This window comes from Mycteria americana, chromosome 20, assembly GCF_035582795.1.
Source record: "Mycteria americana isolate JAX WOST 10 ecotype Jacksonville Zoo and Gardens chromosome 20, USCA_MyAme_1.0, whole genome shotgun sequence".
Taxonomy (NCBI): Eukaryota; Metazoa; Chordata; class Aves; order Ciconiiformes; family Ciconiidae; genus Mycteria; species Mycteria americana.
In genome coordinates, this window is record NC_134384.1 from 4,884,178 (window position 1) to 4,907,813 (window position 23,636).

A 23,636-nucleotide genomic window follows, 5' to 3' on the forward strand; every position below is an offset into this window, starting at 1 on the left:
GTATTTATCCCCATTTGGTAAACAGGGAAACTGAGGCAAGCCAAACTGTCTAAACTTACTTAATATAACACTTCGGGATTTGAGTTCTCAGCCCTGCAGTGGAAATCCTTATCAAAATTATTTTTATTTAATTTCATTAGGAAGCTTTTATCCACTGCTGCATCTGACAACCACTTTGTGACATTTTCTTTTATTATACGCGTTAAAACATGTGAGCTTGTGGCGTAATAGGCCCTAATAGACCATGTAATTGCGCACATTACACAGTTTCCAAAGGAAATGCAATGTGTAATCCTTATGTTTGGAAGAAAAGAATAAAAGTTAGGTGGAGAAAATAATCAGATAATAGCTTTGCTTGCTCCAGTTCCAAAGGGCTGATGTGAAAGAGCCACTGAGTCATAAGCCTCTGAAAGAAAGAAAAGCTAGTGTCAGCAGAGGAGCTGGGGTGGGGTTTGGGAGCAGGCTTGAATGCAGGGGAAGGAGACCACAAGTGTACCCAGCTTTGACAGGAGCCCTGGAGAACTGCAGCTGAGGAGGAACTTCAGGAATCTCTGAAAGTAGAGTGAGAAGGAAGCAGAGGAGAAATGAGAGAGAGAAAAAAAAATTGGCTGAAGTAACACCAGCACTATCACTAAGAAAATACAGAGGAAAACCAGTATGGGAAACAAGACCTGTTTGCAGAGGGAAGAGTGCGGCGCTTGAGCCACCAGTCCCGGCAGCTGGCCCAGCTGATAACAGCAACGTGGGTGATACTGGGCTGGTGGTTTTGCCTTTGCTAGACCTGTGCTTGTAAACAGGGCCTGATGCTCGCAGAGACCCTTCATTCCTGAGTCTATCAAGTCCTTGAGTGCCACGGGGTTTTTTTGCTCTGTTTTATTCCCAGTCTGTTACACTGGAGTACTAGACACGTAGGGTCTCAGCTGCAGTTTCACGTGTTGGTCAGGACAGTATCTGCAAGGCGCTATGTTGCTGTGGAGCAAGACTGGGAACCGTGGAAGGGATTAAGGTAGTGCTTGTAGCAAGGTTTTCTGTGTCATCTTACACCGTGCTTTGCTTCTGTTGGTTGGTTTGTTTCCTCCTTTCCCGGGTTTTGAAGGTTGCTGAATGATGGGTAACATTTTGGACAGTACAACCTCTCCAATGAAGGCTGAAGCCAAATTATCTTTGGCAGGTGCAAGGCTGCGCAGCCAGGTTTATCAGTCGTGCCGTCAGTTGTCACTTCTCCATCCTGATGTCATACAGAGGAAGACACATGGCAGAAGTTGGCAGACCCATCTTTCACAGCATAGTATTGGAGCCACCTTTTTGGATAAATAAGATGGGCTTTAGAAACAGTATATTAAAAAATCCTAGAAACAAAACAATTGAGTAGCATGTGCAGGATGTAATACTTTGATGCTTGTAGATGTAGGTCAAGTACACAGCCAGAAGAAACAGCATCGTGTAACTCCTCACAAATTCTACTGCATCTTAGTAGAGCCGTTCTTCTCAGCTCCCAGTGGTTTAGGCCATATTTTCCAGACAAGATTGCCTTGCCTCCTCCCCCCTTGCTTTTGCAATTGCACCTAGTCCTTGCAACAGATAAAACCACTGCTGGTAGATAAGTGAAAATATCAGGAAAAGCCTATAGTGTATCTTCAGTTTCTTCTAGATCAATTTAGCAGTTAGGATGTGTGGGTGTTGCAGAGTGTGCTGAGCTAGGAATGCGTAGGCTTCTGTGGGCTGTTGTTTCATAACTTGGATGTAATAATCTCAGAATCCCTTCCTGGCCCTAAAAACTCATTTTGTATTACTCCTTCCACACAGTTGTGCTACTTTTGTGCCACATGCAAAGAATTCAGAGCTGGCTCCAAGACCCAGAAATGCTCTCTGCCTGTGAGCCCTGCCCGTTCCGTAGCATTACTGCATTAGCTCTTCAGTTAGTCTTGGAGCTGTTTGTGCCTCCATGCTCAAAAGTATGTGATCTCCTTGCCTGTCCTCTGTCCACTGTCACCATCAAAGACATGCTCTCAGGCTAAGACAGGAAAAGAAAGGCCATTGCAGCTGATGGTCATCCTGCTGTTTGGTGGCACTAGACTCCCTGAGGTCAGGATGGCAGAAGTGAGATGTGTGATCCCGAGGAGACCCATCCTTCTCCTCAGTAAAGACTGGGACAAGAGGCAGAACCAGTGGTTCTTCAGCCAAGAAAATGGGATTCAGTCTCTTCTGTTCAGGAATCATTGAGATGGGCTCTGTGGCTTGCACTGAGCAGAAGGTCAGATCATGTTATCAGATATGCATCATTTGCCCAACACGGAGAGGGTGGGGAATTCCCGAAGTCCAAAGAGCACTTCTTTCCCCTCAGTGCTTAGATTTCTTGGCTAAATGCTGCAATCTGGAAATCACTATAAGAAAATACAGTCTGATTTCTTCGGTCTTCTTACTTCTCGCTTGTCCTGAAGTGTTTTGCAGCATCGCTGTGTGCTCAAATGCTGAGATGCAGCTGTGCCCTTGCAGTGACAGTCGAAGTGATGGCACATTCAGTTAGTAAAACGTGTTGGAAGCCCTCTGATTAGAAACACCTACCATCAGTATAAGGTGTGTGCTTACCACTTAACCCTTCAGGTTTCTCCAAGTTTCCTGAGCTTGATTCTAAATTAACTGGAAGAAATTTAAAGAGTGTGGTGGGTAGGGAGGAAAGCAAGGAAATTGCATCTGGGAATGGCCTGATGAAGCTACAGAATCATGGAGTGATTTAGGCAGAAGAGACCTCTGGAGAACCTTTGCCTGGGACAGAGTATCTTTGCTAGAATTGAGACCAACATTGCAATTTTGGCTTTAGCTGCTTTAATATCCTTCTTCAGTGATCAGGGAAATTTCTACCGCTGAAGACGCTAATTTGCCTAAAGTAGCTGTTGCGGCTATGGGAAATACGTGAAACCACAAAGCTGCTAGCAGTTAAAAATTGATGATTAAAACCCATTACTTTTCCATCTGCAAAGCATTCTGTTCCTGCTTTTCAGTACATTCTGTTCAGCCAGGTAATAATTTCTTTGGTGCCCAAGTGCCACAAAGCACACAAGTTGGAATCCAAAGCATGAAGGCTTGAAAAACAAATTGGTAGCTAAAGTCCAAAATAACCCCCTCCTGCAGCCAGCACTCGGACAAACAACAGCAGAGAATAGCACAGGAGCGATGCGCTTGTGTTCTCACACCTGCAAGGGGCTTTGCACGCATTTTGGCACGGCTGAAGAGGACTTGAGCAACACAAGTATGTTACAGAAAGCAGGCAACCCAGGTGTGGATAACCTCTGTGAATTTTTAAGTTCTACATCTTGATCTTCATGGGACCGAGAGCAGCAGGACACGTGTCTCAAAAGGTGGGAGGGTTTGGGGATGGATGGGAGATGCCCGCAGTTCACCTGCCGTGGGGCTGGGTTGGGTCTGGAGGGCAGGCGGCAGCGCGGTGCTTCGTGTGGCTATGGGGAAGTCGCTTAATCATTCGGTGTCATAGTTTCCCCAGCAGTTAAGTAGAGATAATACTAACGAGCCAGGTTGTACATTGCTCTGAAAATAGCCGTGGGAACACTGGCAAATAGAAACAGTTTTGGGAATGGGGTGGAAACAAGTTTGTAGCACGAAACTCTGAGCCAATTTATAAGAAAGAAGCTTTGTCAAGTCTCCTTCCCAGCAGTGGCTGCTATTTTGCAGGCCATCAGGCAGAGCGCCTGAGGTATCCAGCATTGAACCACCGGTAATATGTTTGTCTCTTAAGTTCTTACATGCTGTGTCTAGCAAAGCGTGTAAGGTTGGATGCAAAGTGCGTAAGGCTGGATGCAAACCCTTTAATGTTGTCATTTGGAAACTTCTTATTTTCCTAGTACACTTTGATGGCTTTTTTACTTTTTAAAACTTTAATATTGAGGAATTCTTGATGGAAAGACGGAACCCCAGGCTATTATGAAGTAAAGTAATAAACAGCTACCACTTCTTTGTTCAAGACAAGGGTGGGAAAAGAGAGCGTGCGCATAACAGGACGTGGCATTTTCCTTTCACAGAGAGTAATCTCTAAAATCAGGGTTGCTATGCTGCAGTTTACCAGAAGAACCAAAGTGTCAGTTTTGCAAAGCGTGTGTCAGCTGCTGGATGCAAGGTGTTTCCAACCACTTCCACTCAGCTCAAGAGGGAAGTGTGTGCCGTTTCTGGAATGCTAAATAGACTCTTGTTGCAGCAAAAATAAATTGCATTTCAGTAGCTCAGGAGGCAAATGTGGCTGGATATATCCTCACATCGGCTGCTGGGTTTTGCAGAGCCTTGCACTGGCTGCACGGAACCTCTCCCCGCCACTGCTGCTCTTCAGACTAAGTGATGGGTCAGGAAAAGGGGCTGTTAAACATGACTCTTCTCCCCTTGTCTTATTTCTCCTAGGCTCCTGGAGCTCTTACCTCCTCTGCACCTGCTCAGTGGAGTCTGAATTATGTAATAACGTGTTATTTTCTGCAGGTTGGAAACAAAAATGCAGATTGGATTGCAGGGCGAATAATTTCTTAAAATCTGAGAAGTGGGGCTTCCGACTAGTGCATTTATTTATATGTTTCTTCCTAGTTCTCCTTTGTGCGTTATTATTTGCTTGAGGTTTAGTCTTGGGAAATTCCCTGGCAGGTGACGAGGGTTTGCATTCCAGATTTCGGAGCATGGGGCAGCTGGCATTTAAACTTTACTGAGCTTCCAGCCGATGAGCTAGAAATAGTAAAACAGTTCCTCAGCGAGGTGGAGTTCAACCCCTGCCAAAAACCCGGCCTCTTTTCCTTTCACATTAGTTTATGGTTTGCTTTACAGGTCTCCGAGTACCAAATTAGTTGACAGTGGGTGTGGTGCAAGAAGCGCACCTAGTCTGGAGCCTTGGCAGTTTTCCGGTATTCAGAATGCTTAAGAGTCCTTTCTGTTTGGGACAAGAAAGTGTCCTCAGGGGCCTAAGTAAGTGAGGATGCAGACTTCAGAGAGGAGTGAGCTGACATTTGTGCTTTGTGTAATACTTCAGTCTCATTCCTGATTGGTTTGGAAATGTTGACACACACCCCCCCACCCCCCCCGGCAAGTTTAACTTGGAATTTAATTTCTAAGTCTTTTTACCTTAGCCATGTTGTATTGCAATAGATAACTTGGAGCCAAGACAACTGCTTACTCATAAAGATGTTTCGTGGCCCATGTGAAACTGCATTTGGCTTTGGGTGGTTAAGTGGTCCAGCCTTTTAGTCAATGTAGTTGAAGCTTGGAAAAACAGAAAGCTGATAATTTAAAGCCACCAGTGGCATATGTATGCAGGCACATCAATGCACTTAAATCCACCCTGATAAGGAGCCGACCAGTGTGGTGCTAAAGGCTGTTACCAGGTTACATGGTGTAACTTAAGTAGGGTGAAGTCATCAGGCTTATTGCATTGGGACCTCTTTGTCCATATGGGAAAATATTATTGCCTACCAGTATATCTAGGCTACACCACTACTGTACGCAGTGTAGAGCTGGAGTTACAGAGATGATTTTCAATAACAAGATGTGGTGTTTTCCATCTCCTAACCAATTGGTTAGTTTGGTATTGATCAGATTCCATTACATTCTAAATGGCTTTATACTAAGTTGGTATGATACCAGCTAGCTTAGTGCTAGATACCATCTAATACTGTGTATAAATTACTCTTGTTTTCTGCTAATTCAGTGTGTTTCTCTTCCTTGTCTGCAACTCTGAATCTCTCAATCTTGAGTGCATGCTCCCCAGACAGATTGTTTCACAGTTATACCAAAAGCTTGAGTAAGTAAAATGGCTTTTCTTCCTGAAAGGGCTTTTAGTTCTTCTTCCTATGCATCTTTGCGGCAGCTATTTTTTCCCTTTTTACCGTAGTTTTGATCACTTGCCCAGTTTTATTTCCTCCAAAATTATTTTTCAGTTCGTTCTCAGGCACGTATCTTGCAGTTAAAGCTTCTGCTGCTGTCTTCCTTGAAAGTCTTCCTGTATTTGGAAGTCACTGACCTTTTCTTTTACTAGTCATGAACCTTTTTTTCCAAGTAAACATGCTTTTTGGCTCCTGAGATAAGAAGGTTGAATATGAGTGGAAATGTCCTATCACAGAGATTTTTGGATTGTAGATCTTCCCAAGGAAGATGGAAATCCCATTAAACGGCCTGTCCAAAACCTAACCAGACAAGGCTCTGGGAAAGATTTTGGGCAAGGAGCAAATCTGCATTGGCTAGAATATATTTTTTTTTCCATGTCTAATTTCTGTCCTTCTGCCATAGTTGCTTAGATCATGTATTTGTGTTACAAATTAAAGCAGAAAATCTTCATCTCTTCCCTTGCTGTTACCCTTATGAAGGCATGAACCTTGTCGGCAGCAGTTTCCCTGGGGCCCTTGATATTGCTTGTCTGTTTTCAGATTGCAGCAGACAAGTTACCCCCTTCCTGGCTTGCTTGTATTTTGAGTATTTTTCCATCTGCTATCTGCAACTGTGGCTAGTATTGCAAGCCATACAGTTACTTGCTTCTGCCAATAAATGATGCTTGTCATTAAGTAAAATCAAGGTCACTGCTGTACTGCTAATTAGTTCTTGCATATAATAACCATAGTAACAAAGATATTAATAGAAATAAATGTGTTTAGCTGTAGGTAGTGGTTCTGTACAATAGACAATGATGACTGAATAACTGCAGAAGAAGCTGAGGCAGAAATATCTAGTTTGAGCGTATGGATCTACTGACGAGAGGGTTCCTGTACCACGTGGCAGCAAGGTAATGAGAGATGGATCTGAAAATAAGTTTTATGATTTCAGACATCTTCTCCTGCATTGTCTGACTATGTATTTGCTCAGTTGGAGACAGTGTGACCAGACAGCTACAAATGTGAACGTTAAATTTATTATTTATGATTATGGCCTGGCTTCGGGCCAGCTATCAGATTTGGCCAAACTCCCTCTTGCAATCAGTGAGTTTATGGCCTCTGAATATGCAAGCTGATGAATCGGGCAGTCGTTCTTTTAGTAGTGACATCATTTTTTTTATGTATATTCAAGCTGATGACAGAGCAAATAGACTGATACTCCTGTGCCTTCCCCATCTACAACATGAAATGAGGCTTCAGAGCAAACCAAATCGTGATCTCAGAAACTGCCCAGGAAAGCTGAGGGTTTCTGTAAAGAACGTCATTCTTTTAGGCCAAATCCCAAGAAGGTGTTGAGGTTTAAATCATCTGGCTGTTGTTAGCTTCTTAGGAAAGAGTGAGGCCTTCAGTCTGCTATGAAATTAGGGTAGCATGTCAACGACTGTATCTGTCTGCTTCTTATGAACATTGATTGAGAGCCCTAATGCTCGTGTCATCTGAAGTGGAAAGAAACAGTGGGAAACAGACTGTAGGGAAAACTCTTCTCTGCAAACCACTGGGCTACGTAAAAGGCTTGACCTAGCAAGAATTCCCTAGTTATAGCTGTTGTAAGCTTCTAGCTTGTGTTTCCCATTGCCTTGATTGTAAACGCAGCAAGAGCTTTTTAGTCACTGGAAGGCTTCCTATGGATGCTGGTGGCTGCGATGGCCCATTTGGCTATTGTGCAGCAGATCAGCTTCTGGCTGACAGCCGCTTTCAGAGACAAAATGTTGCTCATGGTATTGTTAGTGTGGATGCATGCGTGCTCATGTAAGTGTACACAGATGCAAAATGCCCTTGTGACTCTGCAGTGACAATTCCATGGAAGACAGAAAAAGGTTTTCTGGTTTGACTTTTGTCATGATAATCCTGGCAAGCTCAAAAGTTGTGCTGTCCTTTGAGTTTACTGGCTTAGTGCTATGTGACTTCTGTTAGAGTTGCAAAAAAAAAAAAAAAAAAAACAAGTGGAAATATCCCACACTGTCAGTTTTCCTAATAGCTACCATTTTCATTCACTTTTCTCTAAGCCAGCAATCTATGCTGCCAAAAATGTTACTGTTGATGAGTATGAATGGAGCGAGTCTGCCAACAAACATCTAAAATTGTCTGCTCTCGCTGCTTTTTCCTTCCCCTGGCAGTGACCAAAGCAGTTTCTTTCAAGAAGTAATGAAGATTTGGCATCTATGAACTCCCAAGTTCACAGGCACACATCATCCGTTTTCCTCTTGTAAGCCCCATCTAACATGCATTGTATGTATTGTATCAAAATTTCTTAAATGTGAAGATTATTCCCTTTGAAGATATTGGATTCCTTTACAGGGGGAGAAACTGAGAGCAGGGGACTTGGTAATAGGCATAGCTTCAGGAATTTTGACTGTGTGGTTTAAAAGAGAGAATTTGTTTCAGTTTTAGGTTTTTGTTTACAGAACTTGCAGCTTCTGTTGTCCCGTCACTGGTGGGGTCTGTAACCTCTCCTTCGGGGCTGGAACGGCACATTTTGGTGCGTCTAGAATGCCTCATGAAAAGGATTCTTCTGTAGAGTCTGGTAGTACTCGTGGAAGTTTTCTTACTTGCTCAGCAGGATTTCTGCAGCCTTTCCCTGTAGGTGATTACAAATAGTTACTTGTTTTTAGCTAGCTCGTGTTTCATACCGCTCTCTCCACCAGTGTCCTGTTTCACAGCTTTAGCGTCCTTTCACTGTGTTACTGTTGTTTTGGTACACATACACACTAAATAAAAGTAATTCCCTGATTAGACATGTCCTTATATTTTGCTTCTGCATTACCAGCTGAAAGCAGCTTCCCCGTCTAAGCATGCTTAGCCTGGGATGAAGATTTTGAGACACCAGGGGTTTGATCCTTGCTTTACAGGTGTGAGAAAGCTGCTCTGCGCCTCAGCCTCTCCCCCCGTAAGCTGATCACTACCCACAACAGCCTGTGAGCTTAACAGTGCCAAGTGCTTTTTATTACCTGCCTGTTCAGGTTGTATTTGTTTTATTCTTCGTATCCAATCCTAGTGGACGTGATTACAACAGTTTTCAACGGAGCTGGTTCACTAACGCCAGACAAGGATGCTCATGTATTGCCCCTGGAGGTATTTGGTCTAATTTTCGACAGTGTCTGAGCTTGTGGGTGCTCACAACGGGACTCCAAGCACAGACCTTACAGACACTCAGCTGATCCCTGCATCTCCCCTCCAGTGGAGCAGCCGCTGTAGCACACTCTGGAATATGTTATTTCTTTGTACAGATGCTGAGAAGCAGTGTTGAACTTGGCCGCCTTCCTGGGTGTGTTCAAACAAGAGGGCCTCTGGCTAAAGGGAGTAACGAGTTTAAAGTGAATGTGTCAGCCTGAGATGCTGGCAGGTGTGTTATAAACTTGGTCTTTAATCAGCTGTCAGTGTGTACCTTTGGCTCAGAGGAGGGAGGTGACAGCATGACACAGTACATGTCTGACTCAGGCTTCTGTGGCAGCAGAAGACTCTACAGTAGCAAGGATCAAGGTAAAAAGCAGTAGTAGGCAAACTCACAGCTGTTTGTGCCACCCTTCTCTTCCAGGAGTTGCTGCATCAGTAGCGCAGGGTTGACATCGGTGGCTCTTCACCATCCGTCAGACTTTCTCCTAACTAAACGCTCGCTTTGGAAAGGCACTTTTCCTCCTGGAAGCCCTGGGTTGACTGACCAGCAGCTGCTGTGGTGTCTCAGCCAGTTTTGTACTACACCTCGTGCTCCTACGGTGGCTGCCTCAGCTGCCATCCCGGCAGTGTTGCTCTGGTTCCTCCTCCCCTCCCCTCTTTGAGCAGTGACTTTGTTGAAGATGCCCTTTGTGCCTTTCACAAAGAAGTAGCCCACACTGCTGGTGCAGGGAAAGGAGAGAGAATGGCAGCGTGTGACTAACTGTGAACCTAATCCTGCTTACGCTGACAATAGGGTCTTTCTTTCTCTTCCGCTTTCTGGACCACTGTACAGAATTAGAATTAGCATTAGCATGGAGGAATGTGTGGAATAAGCCCTGGCTTCAGTACTGGGTAAGTTGTTTGGCAGGAAGTCTTCAACTTTGAATCCTGTGACTGCGGAGTGTCCTGGTGCGAGCTGCCTCGCTCCCTTGGTGGCGGCCCCTTCTACACAGAAGGGTTGTTCGATGGGGACAGCCATCCCGGTGAGGTATTGCTGACACGCGTACAGCCTCTGTGGTCTAGTGCCCTCTAAACTGGCTCTTCTGGTTCCTTAGGGGCCACGATGGTTTTAATGAAGTCAGAGGTTTTCAGATTTGCCCCAGGATACACTGCTCTTGAGCAGTCATGCTGAAATTGTTTCATCCATTGCATTTAAATCTCAGACACGTGAGGGCTCTGAAGATACTAGGCTGTATACAAGGGAGGTGGAAACGACAGAAGCTCTTGGGAGGAGGAATTGCAACCAGAGAGAGTGGCAGCTGCTGGTTGCCAAAAGGAGAAGAGGACAGGAGCTTGGGCTGGTAACTGGGGAGGGGAGTTAGGTTGCATGCTTGGACCTGCTGACGAAAGAGCAGGCTGGATTGCGAGACTGGTGTTTAAAGAGACAGCCGTAAAAGTAATTTATTAATGATCTTTTACTTTCCTGTGTCAAAAACTTCAAAAAGAATCTAGATAATTAAACTTTTCACCACTGATATGGCACTTCTGGGGGGAGTAAAATTGCTGGCCTGTTGCAGTTTGGCTTTCATTGGTTTTGTTCTAGGGCGATTTTGTTGGTTTCCAGGTTCCCAGTGCTTTAGAAGGAATTTTCAGTTTCTCAAACTTCAATTTGATTTAAAACAAAGAAACAAAAAAAGCCCTTCAAATGTCAAAGCGTAAAGACATTTTTTTTCTGGAGCAACCAACATGCCCTGGGTTTAAAAATGTCAGAAAGGGTTTAACAAAACAGCAAGCAGATTCTTAGTACTTAAAATAGCTCTCTTAAAGGCTCCTCTAGTCTCAGCAGCTTTGCTGGGGGTTGTTTTTAGAGTCTCCTCTTTCTCTTGTAGGTTTACCAAGAATCTCTCTCCAGACAAAATCAACCTGAGCACGCTGAAAGGGCAGGGGCAGCTGACCAACCTGGAGCTGGATGAAGAGGTGCTGCAGAATGTGCTGGAGCTGCCCACCTGGCTTGCCATCACTCGGGTCTACTGTAACAAGGCGTCTATCAGGGTGAGCAGAGGAGGCTGCGCTCGTGTCCCCAGACGCAGCTGAGGCCTTCCAGTGGCAGCTTCTGTTTGTCGCTCGGGAATTTCTGACGAAGAATCGTGATGTGATTCGATCTGCGCGTCTCAAACCCTGTGCTTTAGGTGTGAGATTTGCTGATTGAGTACTATGAGATAGCCACAGCAGGTGTCACCAAAGGCCACCTTTGCCAAGCACTCTGTCCCTGACGGTGGCCGGCAGCAGATGGCAGAGGATGCTGAGAGAAGCACAGCAGAAGTGTGCTGTGGTCCTTCCTCACCTTCAGGTGACTTGTTAAGCCAGCAGTGAGGTCTTTGTATTTAATAGCCACTGATGAATTTCCAGGAATTTTCCCAGGTGCTCTCTGGACCCACTTACTTATGTAACATCCAGAGTGTGCTATGGCAAAGAATTTCACAGCTTAACTACATCTGCTTTTGCTTATATCAAGCCTGCATATACTAGTTTTAGTTGATAACCTCCTGGTAGTGTTATTAGAAGAAATAGGGAACAATCGTTCCCTGTTCATCACCTCCATGTCACTTAGGATTTTACAGACCTCTCTGTTTGGTCATTCCCTTCCATTTCCCTGCTATTTTGATAGGGGAGGAGTTTTCTGTGTCTTCCCTCATCCCCACTGACTTTTTTTTAAAATGCTAAAGAAATGCTTCCTATTCCTCCAACAGGAATAGGAAGCGGAGAAAAATGGAATGCAGTTCTCTGAAAGCCTAATTATGCTGTGAGGTATTGTAAAAATAAACTGAAGTCTTAATTGTTGAAAATGCAATTCGTAAGAAATGCGTGAATAGTGCCTGTGAAAAGCTGCACTCTCTGCGCTCAGTCAGCCTTTATGCCCACAGTTGTCCATTTCCGTGCATAATTGCTGAAATTGTGCATGCACTTGTACTTTTGCACATTGAACTCTTTTTTACAAATTCTTCCTCCTTGTGCTTTTTAGAGCAAAAAATTGATTTTTTTTCAGTTGATATGAAATGCCAGATTGTTTAATCTCAGTTGGTATTAACCATAGTTGCATTATGTGAATGCAGAAGTTTTTAGTATATGGAAGAGACTTGCTAAAAAAGAAATATGGTACTACTCTGCCAAGTGACAATAAAAATGAGCCTGTCTTGCTCATCTGATCTGCTCTCTTTTTAGAGTCAGATCTGCTTAATTTAGTAACAAACACTTGTTCTCCCTCCTACGAGAACTGCAGAATAAGTGTTGCTGTAAGAAAACAAAATGAATCTTTTTGGTTTGTGCACAGTCTTCAAAAGACTTACCTGACTTCCAGTAACAGCAGGAATTAATTGTAAACTCTTTAAGGACAAGAATGTTCTCTGTAAAGGAATATGAAAAATGAGAATTTGACCCACAGAGTGTCTATTACTTGTGGTGATATGTGAGATCCAAAAGCTAAGCTGGATTTATAGGTCTGGTGGCTGGAATGTCTTTTGACTTGTCCGTGTGAGCCTGTTTGAGCTGGATTCGGTGAGACGTGATGGATTGTCACGGTGGTCATTTCTCAGAGAAGAACTTTGGGCCCAAATGGTTCCCTGCAATTTCTCAAACTTTGCAAAGATATTTCTCAAACCAATGCAAAGATAACTCTTCTAACCTCAACTTTATTGTTTCAGATCCAGTGGACAAAGCTGAAAACGCACCCAATCTGCCTGGTAATATTTCCTCTCTTGTTCATTCCTTTTCTTCCTCATTCTTTTTAATCTCTGCTACTTGAGAAAAGTTCTGCGAAGGGAAAATATGAAGTGCATGCTCAAATTTTCATTTGACCTAAATCCTCTAGACCCTTAGCACATAGGGGAAGGGGAGTTCTGAGAATAGTCCTGTTTGGCGATGAGTGACCTCCCACGAGACCCACATTTCACTGCAGGATGGAGCTGGGCTGAGCTCTCAGTGAAGTCCAGGGCAACCTTGTGCCTGTTTTTTGTTGTTTGTTTTTTCCCTCCACTTCTGGGGATTCAGATTACCCAACGATCCTGGCACTGACGGTGTGAGAGCTTTAACCCATGAGACTCTTGGAGAGTCAAGAGACTCCAGAGCTTGTTTATCCCTGCCCTAGAGTCTCAGACCTAAGGCTGGTAGGCTGAGCTTGTCTTGTATTTGTCGCTCCCATGTTCTGTCTTTACAGTACCTGGATAAAGTGGAGGTAGAGATGCGAACATGTGAAGAGCCTCGGCCACCCAACGGACAGTCTCCCATTGCTCTTACTGCAGGTCAAAGGTCAGACCCCGAATCTTGTGGTTTCTTTCTGATACTGGGGTATGGGTGGTCGTTGTTCCTGATGGTTAACCATGGGCCCCTCTGCACTCGGGTTTAAGTGGCTCTAATATTGCTTACAAACCTTGGAGTCTCTCTGCATGTATCCTTATTTCTACCAGGCCTGTTATTGTAACAGGTGATGACTTTGAGGGATCTTCTCTTTGCAGTGAATATGGCTTTGCTGAAAAGGTCGTGGAGGGGATGTTTATTGTTGTCAATTCCATCACCATCAAGATTCACTCCAAGGCATTTCATGCTTCTTTTGAGCTATGGCAGCTCCAAGGCTACAGTGTCAACCCAAACTGGCAACAGAGTGACTTGCGACTCACCCGCATCACTGATCCGCAGAGAGGAGAGGTAAAGGGTCGTCTTATGTTGCCTGTCATAACGTGCACAGAAGAGTGGCACTTGTGCTACCCCAGTCCTCTGGGGTAATCAGGCTGTTGTCTGAATTCTCATACAGTGATGGTAGGGAGCTTCAGTGAGCTTGCCTACCGTCCGCTGGAACAGAGCGGGTGAGAGTTGACTTGGGTTCAGGGCTTTCTCTGAGCTCTTCTGATTTGAGAGAATGAAAGTGGAGAAGCTCTGAATACCCTTGCAGTTTGTCTGGTTTTAAACTCAGTGTGAGAGGGTGGGTTAGACGTTACCTGGGGCGTGATTTCATTTTTGTAGTGGGATCACAGAAGAAAAGTGCGTTGAACGATTGTCTGTGGCCTTGTTTCATTCCACATCTTCTAAGCATTTAGTTTAATCCTAGAAGTTGTTGAAAATCTCACCATTTTCCTGTTTGTCTCCTTCTGGGTAGGTTTTGACGTTCAAAGAGCTCACCTGGCAGACTCTTCGGATAGAAGCAGATGCCACTGACAATGGTGATCAGGATCCTGTTACTACTCCTCTGAGACTCATTACTAACCAGGGGAGGATCCAGATCTCTCTCAAGAGAAGGGTGAGAGTTTCCTCCATACTTTGCAGGATACAGTCTCGCTGCCTGGTGCAGCGATGATGCATGTTTCCTCCCACGTTCCTCAGCAACCGTTCTTTTGCTTCGCAAATGTTGAGCACAGGCTGCTATATCGGTCTGTGTTTTCTGTTGGAAACAGCTGTGTTCTTACCAAATGTCAAAGCAGTTTATTTCCCAGGGGAGGATAACATGTATGGAGCAAGTTTTTAAATCCGTTCGAACATCCCAAGGAGAGCTGTCATCTCTTTACTGGGAGATTAAAGCCTGGTAGCCTTATTTTTAGCTGTCAGCAGAAATGTGATGAAGAGTAGATACAAAAAAGAAAAATTAAACCATCTTTTTCCTTTTTTTTTTTTTTTTTTGTTTTTAAAACTGGTGAGCAATTTGCCTCCTAAATAGTAGGTAGCTTTGACTACTTTCCCTCTCAGAGGAGGTACTGTGGACATCCACCAGACAACTTAACTTCTCTCTCAGATGAGTTTCAGAGCAGCATCTCTTGTTTCTGCTACAGCTTCTGCATAATATGAAGAATGTATGCATATTCATACATTGCAATTCTTAAAGTCCCTGATGACTCCTTGCTGTTTCAGACCAAAGACTGCAATGTGATGGCATCTAAGCTGATGTTTCTCCTTGATGACCTGCTCTGGGTGCTGACAGATTCTCAGCTGAAAGCAATGATGAAATATGCAGAGTCTCTGAGTGAAGCCATGGAGAAGTCTGCACAGCAGAGGAAAAGCTTGGCACCAGAGTCTGTACAGGTGAGTGAGTCATGATTTGGATGTTGGTCTGCCAGGAAAAAGGAAAAGACAAGGTGGAAGAGGCTGTTTCTGTTTGTGTGGTATCTCGCCCTTGCTCACAGAGCATCTCCGACGGGAACCGGTAGGCTTACCTGGTGTCAGGTCAGCATCATGTGGATTGTGGGCTGTTGTTGGGTGATGAAGTGACCAAAGGAGTTGGATTTGTTGCCAATAAGCATTAGCGGATGTTCACATGTAGTCACAGGCTAGATTCTGTCTGATGGCAGGGAAGAAGTGGTGTTAAGTTGCATGGCTTTCTGGATTTGGCTGGCACATGGAAAGTTGCAGAGGGTCCCATGAGGATTTGATTTGGTAATAAGCACTAAACATGTTCTAGAAATAATCTTTTCTGCCTGTGAATGACAATCTGCATAGGCCTGGGGGGAGGGACTTTGGTATAATAAGTTATGACATAAAACCATAGTGAGCTGTGATGCTCAAGGGAAAACATCGGCATCTGATTTCACTGTTGTTGTTCAGGTTTCTTTTTTTCTTCCTAATACTCTGGAGAGTGCTCTTGATTTTTGCAATTGTTCTTTGGTTCGCATATAGCTTAGCAGTGTATGAGAACCTTAGAACAGCTGCTTCTGCCAGTGACCTTGAACTTCCCTTACCACTTTCTTTGTTTCCAAAATGCTGTGCAGAGTAATTGATTGACGAATGTCACGGGAATAAATACATAGGGCAGAGGACAAAAGATGTGTTCAGAGACAAGGATGAGGGAAGAAGAATATAGCTGCTGGTAGTGGAAGCTCTGGGGAAGGAGGGCCATGCATATAGTGCAGTGAGATTACATAGAAGGGGGATCAGGAATTCTTAGTCCTTTTTATCCAGGAATCTTAAAGCATATTCCAAGACGTAGAGGAGGCAGAACAACAGACAAAGAATTTTGCTCATGAGAACATATGAAAGGATCCAGATTTCTGGACTCCCAATTCAATTTCTATAAATTGCTGCCTTGCAGTCTGGAAGATTGCATGAGTTGTTTTTAATTGCATTATAACCTCTTTTTTTTCTTTTTTTTTTTCTTTTTTTCTTTTTATTAGTTCTTACCAAGCTTGTTTCTCTCTAACAGATCACGCCGCCTGCTCCAAGTACCCAGCAGTCCTGGTCTCAGCCATTCGGAGTCAGCCCAAATGCAAGTAGCATTGGTCAATACTTTGATAAGCATGATATGAAAGAGTCATCGTACCACCTCCTCATCTCACGCTTGGATCTGCATATCTGCGATGACAGCCACACTCGAGAGTCAGGTAACTGAGAGAAGCATCAGGAGGATACTGCAGGAGGAAAACATTAGTCTGGTCATGAGTTTTCTCTCTTGAAGGAGGATTTTCCCCTTGAAAACAGCCACCTTTCATGTTGCTGTTTCCCAATGAGGCAATAGGCAGTTGTTCAGGCTGATGGAGAGATCAGTTCTCTAGGAACAATCTGGGAACAAGTTCTCTAGGAACAATCCTATGCTCTAGGAATGATCTGGTATTGAGCAATGGGAATAACGCATGATCATTCTACTTGGTGAGAAAATGTTTGTTTTGATGGTGTTCAGGACGCTCACAGTAGCATAGCTACAAGGGTTCTTTGCCGCCTTTGACAGGCCATTCTCCTGCCTACCATACTCTTTTCAAGCAAGGCTTTTCTAATTAGTATGTGTTTTACTCCTAGATTCCCCTACTAAGATACACTTCTAAGTACTTTTTTCTCTTTTGAGGCAAATGTACTCCCCTCTCCCCTTTGCACAGCCATCTCTGATCCAACTTGTACTGTTTGTTTCTACACATCTTCCCTTTAAAAAGGGAAAAAAAATTTGCTACCCACACCCATTGCTATTCCAGGTTTTTTTAACTGATCTGTGTATCACTGTCTCCTGAGCTTCTGTTATCTACATCTTAGCACAGTTTTGTTGTCTTTATTTTGCTGGCCCTACCAAAACAGTGGCCCTTCAAAACAGAAGTGCTGGTTATTGTAGTGGGAGGTGTAATTGATAGGGGCCTGGGAAGCAATGGGATCTTGCGTTTTGGTGTTTGAGATTCTAGGTCTGGTTGTTATGGTATGAATCACTGGCCTGTTACATTCAGTTGTCCTTTTCCTTGCCCAGGACAAGGTTTTGATATGGCTTTCTAAAAGATGATACCCTCATACTGTCCATGGTGACAATCAATCAGTGGTGGCAATCAAAGCAATGTTGCTCTGAATTCTCCTGGATCAGGACTTGGACTGCAGAGCTGATCATGGTTTTCTTTGTTCTGTTTTCCACAGGCGCTTTGAAGCATGGGATGCTGGGAGGTGCCATGCAGCTGACCTTCAGGAGGATGGCTTTTGACTATTACCCTTTCCACAGGGCAGGTAGGGGGGGGCGTGTGGCTTCCCAACTTGAGAAGGGAGATAAAAAATAATTTGAAGAACAGTGATGCTATATGGCTGCAGGCAGGACTGGAAGAAAGGCTACACAAAGGACTTGGGACTTCAGTCCTCGTGGGCAGGGTTAATCTAATTTCCCTGTCGGTGGATGACTGACAAGTTGCTGGCAGAGCAGAGTACAAGGAGAGGAATAAGTTGGTGTCTGTTGTAAAGACATAAAGTTGAAACTTTGGATTCCTTTTCAGTTGCTTAAGCTCTGGATCTGGTTCTTACATGTGCCTAATCAATTTGGAAAGTATAGGATGTATCCCAGGAGAAAATCTGTTTGTGGTTAACTGAGTAATCAAGGAGAAGTGACCTTGGCATTCTTCCCAACACTTGAATTTGGAACACTTGCTGATAGGCCCGGCTTTGTTGTGTGAAAGCCTGCACTTGTTTCAAAAGCCCTTAGTATGCTGCATATTGCGTATTCCAGATGTGATATCAATAAAGAGGAACGCTGTACAGATTTGCATCCATTTGAGGGGCACAGGAGGGTTGTGTGTATCCAGGAACCTCATTTTTAAAGCCAGGATGTTTGCTTTCATGCAGGAGATGCCTGCAAGCATTGGGTGAGGTACAGTGAAGCAATGGAAACACGGGGACAGTGGGCAAAGAAGTTGGTCAGTGAATTTCAAAGCAAGATTGAGAAGCTTTATGAAGAAATGGACCCTGCATTTGCCAGGACTCCACTTTCCCCCTTCAAAAGGAAACCAGGTAATGGTATTTGATAAAACTCCTAGTAAAGCAGGAGATGGTAACAATTTTGCTCCATCCAGCAATATCTCTAGTTACCTCTCCCTTATTTAGCAGGCTGATCTGTTGCTGCAGAAATCTGTAGCACACCAAAAATCATAAATATAATGGCCAAGGAAAATGGCTATCATACTGGAATACACTGCAGCAAGAATGGACAGACTGCAGTGTCACTTTCCTAGCTTAATTATTGAGTTTCTCCATAAGTAAGTATATAAGGAGTAAATTAAATACTTAAAGCCTGGCTGAAGAACGTGTTCTCTTGCTGGAGAGCACACTCGTCTTTCACAGCATTCTTCCTTCAAAAGTCCTAAGTTTTTTTTCCTGCCTAGCTGCCCATCTGTTTCTAATTTTGGGGCTGTTAATTCTGCTCTGTAAGCATGTACATGTTGGTATTGATGGTGAAGGTTGCTACAAAGGACATGAGTAAAACCCTGCTGGTTCTGCTTTTCCATCCCCACAGATACTTCCTTGAGTCCTCATAAAAGTCCCTTAGAGAAAGGCCATATACCTCCCACAAGTTTGCCACGACTCCGGCACCCTCCCTGGAACCGGCTTCGATCCAGCTGTGTGGTAGTTCGAGTGGATGACTTGGATGTTCACCAGGTAGGGATTTGAGCAGTGTCTGGAGATGTTCGTGTCACTTTTTAAAAATAAATGTAATCTGATATGATTCAAATAAATCATGCAAATCTCATGTCATCCAAGACAGTCAAAGCTCTGCCCAGAGAACCCAAATGCTGTTAATTATGTTGCATGTAAAACTTTTAAACCAAGTATGAACCGCTGATAATTTTCATGTTCAGAGGAAATTGCATGCACAACCACAGAGTTTGTGCACTCTGTGTCTGTTCACATCTAAATTTGCATCAAGCATTAGGCAGGCCCAGGGTAAAAGATTTCATGCATTTGAGAAGTTAGCAAGGATATGGATTTTTGACAGAGGAGGAATAAGTCTTCCCTCATGCTTTCTGACCCAGGACAGGAAGCATCACTAGACTGGATCAGGCCCTATATCCATATACCCTGTAACCATTGCAAGAGCATAATCAGTACCAGATACTATAATGGACTTACCAACATGCTGTTAATCTTGAAGAAAGCTATAATAGATTTCAGTTCTGTTTATTCACACCACCTAATTCTAATTGTCATGGCTCTTACTAGCAGTGACAGGAGACATAAAGAACTAAATTCCCTCAAAGGAGAGGAGCTGACAATATTAGCAGGTAGAAAAAAGTTTTATTTTTACTGGAAAGCAGAGTATGTTTGATGTGTAAATGAGATGGATTGAATACGGGAGAATGCAGGGTTACTGGGACACTTTGTTTTGCCAAATCTGAATTCTGCACAACTGCATACCATTGTGTTTTCAGGTTTCTACAGCTGGTCAACACAGTAAGAAACCTTCCACCTTGCTTTCATGTAGCAGAAAATTCTTCAAACTTCCTGATCAGGTCTCTGCAATCCATATTGAATTCACAGAGTATTACTTCCCAGACAATCAGGACTTTCCAGGTAATACACCAAGGTTAGCACCTTCTTTTATAAAAGGTGTTTCTTAAAGAATCAGTCAACTCTTATTAGGTGTGTTAACCCAGTCATATATTCTCTGGATGTCCTTTTTTGTTTAGTTTTCAAATGCTTGCCTTTCTAGTATTTTTTTTGCCTGTGGGAAAGTGGCATAGAGTTTGCCTGGTGCAAAATGTGAAGGCAAAGTTGTGCTTGCAAAATAACATATCCAGGACTGCATTGAAGGAGCTGCTGTGTCTGCCCAACTGTTAGGGTTCTGCCTTATTGAGTAGCACTGGAGTGGGACCGTAGGGTGCTTTGGGTGCTCTGCAGATGGCTTGATGTGAGACCTGGAACACCACGTTTCTCTGGTGCATCACAGCTTCTTCCTTTCATCAAGAGATCTGTCTTCCAGTGGGTGTTGAAGCCCTCTGCATTGGTATTGTCAGTGCAGGTTATACACTGAGCTGCAGACCGCTTGAAGGGCCTTTTCTGCTATTAGTAATCTGTCTTGATTCTGTTTCATTCTAGTTCCGTGCCCAAACCTGTATGTACAGCTGAATGGCCTGATGCTTACCCTGGATACAGCAAGCGTGCTCTGGATAAACCTCTTCTGTCTGGATCTTTATCGCAGCCTGGAGCAGTTCAAAGCCATCTACAAGCTGGAGGACTCAGGCAAGCATGATGAGCATGTTGATGTTCGACTGGATGGCTTCCGGATGAAGGTACCATTCATTTCTTTCCTTTCCCAGTCTTCAGTGTTCTCTCCCTCCCTGTGGTGGAAGGAACATGAGACCAGGACATAGCTGGAGTTCAGAATGAGAAAACAAAACCTTTGCCTTTCTCTAACTTTCTTCTACCACTTGTGTTAGTTTTGTTTTGATCTATGGGCAGTAAAACATGTGCTTGAGTTCTAGTCCAGAATAGGCAGGCAAGTCAGTATTTATGAAAACAGTTTCAAGGAGAAACTGATGGTTCAAGTAGTCAAAAGTTGTTTTCTGGCCTTTGGAAACCACTTTGACCCTCCTACCATTCCTGATGGGCCTATGTCTGCTGCGTTGACGTCCTATGGTGTTTGTCATTGATTACCCTTGTTAGTAGTTTTGTGAGGAGGCTTAAAGGCCTGAAAGTGTAGTGAGTCCTTGCAGAGAAAGATCAAAGTGAATGTTGTGAGTTGAGCTGCTACATAAGCCATGGGTGGTAAAAGAACCTAAAATAAAACTCGGTTTACATTCCCTTGTGTCTGACTCCTCTTCCCTGATTTGTAAATTTTATTTAGTTTTTCAGATACGGATAAATTGAGAGTCTAGCCCAGCTCTTGGGATTTCAGTAGAGACTAAGACTTCTCAATTGTTTATATATTCCACAGCTGACCTTCTGTGTGTAAATAGCCAGGATAAGCCTCTGCTAATTTCCCTTCTCATGGCTTTATTTGTAATGTCTTTCTCCTCTGTGCAGCTTAACATCCCCGTGGAGAAGAAAGTCACTGACCATCAAGATCGTCCACAGACACTCTGCATTTGCACGTCGGAGATGACTGCCACCAACACCCGCCACGCTCCCTTCTGTAGCTGTCAGGACCTCCAGAGCCTCTTCCGTAAATTTGCCAGTTCAGAATTCTTCCACTCCAGCTACACGAAGTTCCCAAGGTCTCAGGACAATTTCAGCCTCCTCCACACCCTTTTCTTGCGCCATGCGTATGAGGTGGATGATAGGCCTCAGAAGCATCCAGGCTTTCCCCAGCTATTATACAAAACCTCTGCCTCTGAAGATCTGTGGTCTATGAATTTCACTGAGCTTTCCCTGGACTTTGAGGGGGCTGAAAGCTCAAAGGGCAGAGCCCTTAGCTTTATTGACCCTTTTCCCCTTTCCATTTGGGCCTGCCTTCCTAAGAGATGGGGGCAAGCTCAGATATCTAAACGACAGGAACTGGCTGCCTCTGAGTTGAAAATCAAGCCTTCTGCCAGCTTTAGCAATCACTCCAAGAATGAGAACCTTTCCAGAGAACATGGGGTTTGTCAAAGATCAAAGACTGACCAGGATTTGAAGAACATCTACAAGGTCCCAGAGACAATGGATGTCTTGGGAGAATCTGACTGTGAAATTGATGATGGAGTAGATAATAAAGAGCTGGAAGCCTCTGCTGATATCCATGTGCTTGTGTCCTCATCTGTTCATGTCAAAGTTCGGCTCAACCACTACCAATACTTGGTGCTGCTCAGGATGAAAGAAGTTCTGCAAACACTACAGGAGCAGTTGGCCCAAGATACCCAGGAAGTGACTGGGTCTCCTTTAGATCCCATGTCTGCTTGTGTAGGAGTTATGTTCCATAGTGCTGAAGTGGCCCTACTCATGAACCCCGCACCAGGGTCTGTCTTGGAACCCAGATCCCTTGACTCGGACACAACAAGCCTGATTGAGTCTGAGCTCTCGCCTTCAGACAGCAAGGAGGGGCTGGTGGCCGAAGAGAAGGAGCTGAAATCGGAGACCAGTTCGGAGAAGGGAGTATGCAGTACTTCAGAGGTCCCACAGGACAGTGGAATTGAGCACACAGGTACCGGTGTAACCAGTGTACCGCTGGAGAGACTCCCAAGATCCGCAAGTGATGGAGCTCTGAGTACAGCTCCGCATAGTAAGAGCATAGAGGAGAAAGGTTTGATAGAGGAAGCACATGAAGCTGTGGAAGCCCTGGCTGCAGAAAGACCAGCAGACACCGGCAGCCATCCTCAGAGCCCTCCTGCCCTCCCTTCTAGCCCAACCTCAGACGCGCAGCCCTTGGAGAGAGGAAACATCACTCTCAATGGCCAGGCAGAACTCATCCCTTTGAAGAACATAGAGGTGGAGTTGTCTAGTGCGCTGCATATCACAAAGGATGCCACGAAGGAAGCTCTGCACGTGACTATGGACCTCACCAAGGAAGCCATGTCTATAACAAAAGACGCTCTGAGCCTGAGCCGGGAGAAGATGACCTCCACCATGCAGAAAATGCTCTCTCTCCCCCCAGCCAAGTGAGTGGGCCATCGTCCTGTGCTTCACAATAGCAGCAGCAAGGCTGCAGGGAAGGGGGAAAATGTAGGCCGACTGCTCCCTTTCTTTTCATATTATTTGGATTAGAGATAGGTTAGATCTTCATCTCCTGGGGCTGGTCTAAGTACGCTAAAGCCTGACTTGCACGTGTTCAGAGTCCAGCCCAATATCTGTATAATCTGGAGGCTGAGCTGTTTGCCTTTATCACTTTTTTTTTTTTTTGGTAGGGATTCTGTGCCCAAAGCAGAAGAGGGAGCAGTGACTCCAGGCGGGGGTGGCAGCAGCCGAATGCGTTTCTTCTCCATGAAGAGGACAGCGTCCCAGCATTCCTTTGACACCACATCTGTGGATGGGAGCGGCCCTGAGGACGGGCTGTCTGTGGACAGCGATGGCAGTGACGGCTTTGTGATGCTCACAGACTCTGGTAACAAGCGCTTGGCTTTATCCTCTCCCCCACTCTTATTTCACATCAGTGAACAGTTTTCTGCCATGGGCAACTGAGTCATGCTGTGTTCGTATGGAATTCGCTTGTGCCACTCATTCTTTTTGAAGGTCATGAGTAGTTCACCCACAATGGCTGTTTCTGCTTTTATAGGTGCCTTTTCTTTGAGATGAGGAGTATAAATGAGTGGGGAGGGTGACCCCTGCACATAACAATGGTGTTCTAAGGCATTTGGCCATACTAGAGCAAGGACTGTAAATGTATGCAGGTAGGTGGATGGTACATAGCATTTAGGAAGGGTTTAGTAAGGGCTGGTTGGAAATAGGGTACACTGAGCATTTCAGTGGATGTCTTTCACTTCAGCTCTGCGTTGCTTAAATTCATCTGAG

The 23,636-nt window shown here is 44.4% G+C and overlaps 1 protein-coding gene across 2 annotated transcripts in view; it reads left to right on the plus strand.

The window, feature by feature from the left end:
• The window catches only part of BLTP3A (bridge-like lipid transfer protein family member 3A), a 34,447-nt gene that overhangs the window by 3,033 nt on the left and 7,778 nt on the right, over positions 1–23,636 (plus strand). For both annotated transcript variants that reach the window (XM_075522004.1, XM_075522005.1), the window contains exons 2-15: positions 10,895–11,057; positions 12,707–12,745; positions 13,219–13,310; positions 13,517–13,706; positions 14,155–14,295; positions 14,901–15,071; positions 16,186–16,363; positions 17,370–17,456; positions 18,063–18,227; positions 18,730–18,872; positions 19,643–19,784; positions 20,310–20,503; positions 21,237–22,786; positions 23,033–23,229. In XM_075522004.1, the coding sequence (XP_075378119.1) occupies positions 10,895–11,057; positions 12,707–12,745; positions 13,219–13,310; positions 13,517–13,706; positions 14,155–14,295; positions 14,901–15,071; positions 16,186–16,363; positions 17,370–17,456; positions 18,063–18,227; positions 18,730–18,872; positions 19,643–19,784; positions 20,310–20,503; positions 21,237–22,786; positions 23,033–23,229 (3,452 nt within the window). The remainder of the gene's footprint in view (positions 1–10,894; positions 11,058–12,706; positions 12,746–13,218; positions 13,311–13,516; positions 13,707–14,154; positions 14,296–14,900; positions 15,072–16,185; positions 16,364–17,369; positions 17,457–18,062; positions 18,228–18,729; positions 18,873–19,642; positions 19,785–20,309; positions 20,504–21,236; positions 22,787–23,032; positions 23,230–23,636) is intronic.